Genomic DNA, 2,468 nt, shown 5'->3' with positions numbered 1-2,468 from the left:
CCCATTGCACTTTGTAAAGTATTGTTTAAAAATTGTTTCAGAAGTGTTGACAAACCAGCTAAAGTGCTACTAGTGGTTTTGATCCATGAAGCATAGAGAAACTTTGTTCCATAACACTCTATTATATATAATGCGATGGTGAAACTTTATATATAAACAATACACACAACATTTTAAGCACACATTTTCTTAATAGTAATTAAATACACAGCATTGGTTCAACATTTGATTATTCAAAATTTCAATACACACGAAATCAGAGGTTTAAGAAGAGATGTCAATGGCTTTGATTTCAGGTTTCTTAACTTCCAGTTTGGGAACAGTGACAGTGAGCACTCCATTCTCCATGGAAGCTTTCACCTCATCCATCTTCGCATTCTCTGGCAACCGAAACCTCCTTAGAAACTTACCGCTGCTCCGCTCCACACGGTGCCATTTCTCGTTCTTCTCCTCCTCCTCTCTGCTCCTCTCTCCACTGATCTGCAAAACTCTCCCTTCCTCAACTTCCACCTTCACCTCCTCCTTCTTCAGCCCCGGCAGATCCACCTTGAACACGTGAGCCTCCGGCGTCTCCTTCCAGTCAATACGGGCGTTGGCGAAGGCCGATGTTTCCCCTGCGGAGCCGCCGGGGGCATTAGCGACGGCGCTAGAAAACGGGAACCCTTCAAAAGGATCCCACAAGTCTAGAGAAAAGGGGTCGAAGATGTTGCTCCGGCGAGCTCCAAAGATGCTTGGAATCAAAGACATTTTCTTGATTGAATGAGCTGAGAATTCTTGGGGTAATAGCTGAGTGTGAATACAATGAGGAATGCTTGAAGTTCTTCAGTTTTGATGCATAAATGGAGGAACACGAACGGTGTTTATATATAAGAGAAGATGATGCCGGAACATTCATGATGCATCTGTAACCGAAGGTTCTACAATATACTCCGTAATATAATGTTCCATTTCCATCCTTCTGCAATGTTCTAGTAACAGAATACCAGATGATGGAACTTGGGCCGACATTACATTATGATTTGGGCCTTTCTGGCACAATTGTCTGCGCTAGCTCTATGCCCAAGGCCCAAGGGAGTAACTTTTTTATTCACAATTTTAGCAATCGTTATACCGTGCACTTGGGCGCACATAGCAATGTTCGTCCCGCATCTCTCAAAACAATGTCATTTTGTTAAGTTATATAGAGAATTGACGCGATAGAGTGTATGTGTATTTTGGTATATAATTATGTACATTATGTTATATAATTATGTACATTCTGTTATACAATTATGTAAATTCTGTTATGCAATTATGTACATTTTCAAAACATGAGATATTTTTTTTAAGAAGTTAACCGCAGATAAATCAAAATTTCACAAAAAAAGAGAGTACAAAACGACGTCGTTTTGCACCAGGGTGCACAACGCAATGTACGCCCTGGTGCACGATATAAATTGCCCAATTTTAGATTTCAATATACAAAATTACAATTTTTAAACTCCTATATTCACAATTATATTAACAATATAACACAATTTTTGAATCTATATTCAATTTTTAAACTCTATACTCACAAAAAAAAAAAAAAAAAAAAAAAAAAAAAAAATCTTTGACTGAGGAAACGGTGCCACTAACGTCTAACGGCAGCATTATTCCATACGCGCAAAGCTGCGTCGTTTTGGACTTGGGTCCACCTTGCAAGGTGGACCCGAATCCATGGCATAATAATTGTGTGTAGATACCTATTTAAAAAAAATAAAATAAAATAAGGGTCAGATAGACCATTGAATAATGCAATTAGGCCACTGAACTTTAAAAAAATTACCATTGAATTTCTAAACTAATCAATTTCATGCAATTAGTTCAATTTGCAAAATTAGTCCAATTTATAAGTTTTTCAAATTTCTAACAGGTCACTCCAAATTTAAATTTTTTTTAAATAATTATTTAAAATATAATAAAATAATAATTAAAAAAAAAAACACAGCTTTTTCTCCGGCTACGACGAGAAGTCCGCTCCCCCCACCCACCCACTTCTCTCCCTTCATCTCCTACAACCCAACCTATTGTCCAACAACAAAAGAAAAACACATTGTTAGTTGGAGGGAGGAAGCTAAGGGAGAAAGAATTAATAAGCTAGGTTGTGTGGGCGGAGGATGTGTTCTGCTGAGACAAGGGCGGAGCCAGGATTTAGGAATGCGGGGGACCAGTCACAATAATTGTCAGAAAAGTAAAATTTTTTTTTTATTGGAGTTGAAAATTTTTAAAGCTTTTGGATGAGACTATGGGAGTGGGGGTGGGGGGCTGAATTTTTTGGATGAGAATGAGGCTGAATTTTTTGGATGAGAATGAGTACTTTAATTTGGAAGCTTTTGGAGCCAAACTTTTTTCAAAGCTTACATTAAGGGTGTGTTTGGTTGGGAGGAAGGAATTAGGAAGGAAATTCGGTGAGAAAAGAATAAGGTAGGAATAATGTAGGAATTCAA

The 2,468-nt window shown here is 37.8% G+C and overlaps 1 protein-coding gene across 1 annotated transcript; it reads right to left on the bottom strand.

Moving 5' to 3' along the window:
- Positions 1-202: 202 nt before the first annotated feature.
- LOC109155038 (17.8 kDa class I heat shock protein-like) lies at positions 203-843 on the bottom strand. The gene has a single exon (XM_019302767.1). It carries the CDS (start codon positions 745-747, stop codon positions 265-267), a length of 483 nt encoding a protein of 160 aa, XP_019158312.1. The 5' UTR covers positions 748-843; the 3' UTR covers positions 203-264.
- Between the last annotated feature and the right edge of the window lie 1,625 nt (positions 844-2,468).

This window comes from Ipomoea nil, unplaced genomic scaffold, assembly GCF_001879475.1.
Source record: "Ipomoea nil cultivar Tokyo-kokei standard unplaced genomic scaffold, Asagao_1.1 scaffold2690, whole genome shotgun sequence".
NCBI classification, from domain to species: Eukaryota; Viridiplantae; Streptophyta; class Magnoliopsida; order Solanales; family Convolvulaceae; genus Ipomoea; species Ipomoea nil.
This window is presented reverse-complemented; position numbering and strand designations above follow the sequence as displayed.

Excerpts from the sequence above, each read along its gene's own strand:
- LOC109155038 (XM_019302767.1), bottom strand. The coding sequence starts at position 747 with ATGTCTTTGATTCCAAGCATCTTTGGAGCTCGCCGGAGCAACATCTTC.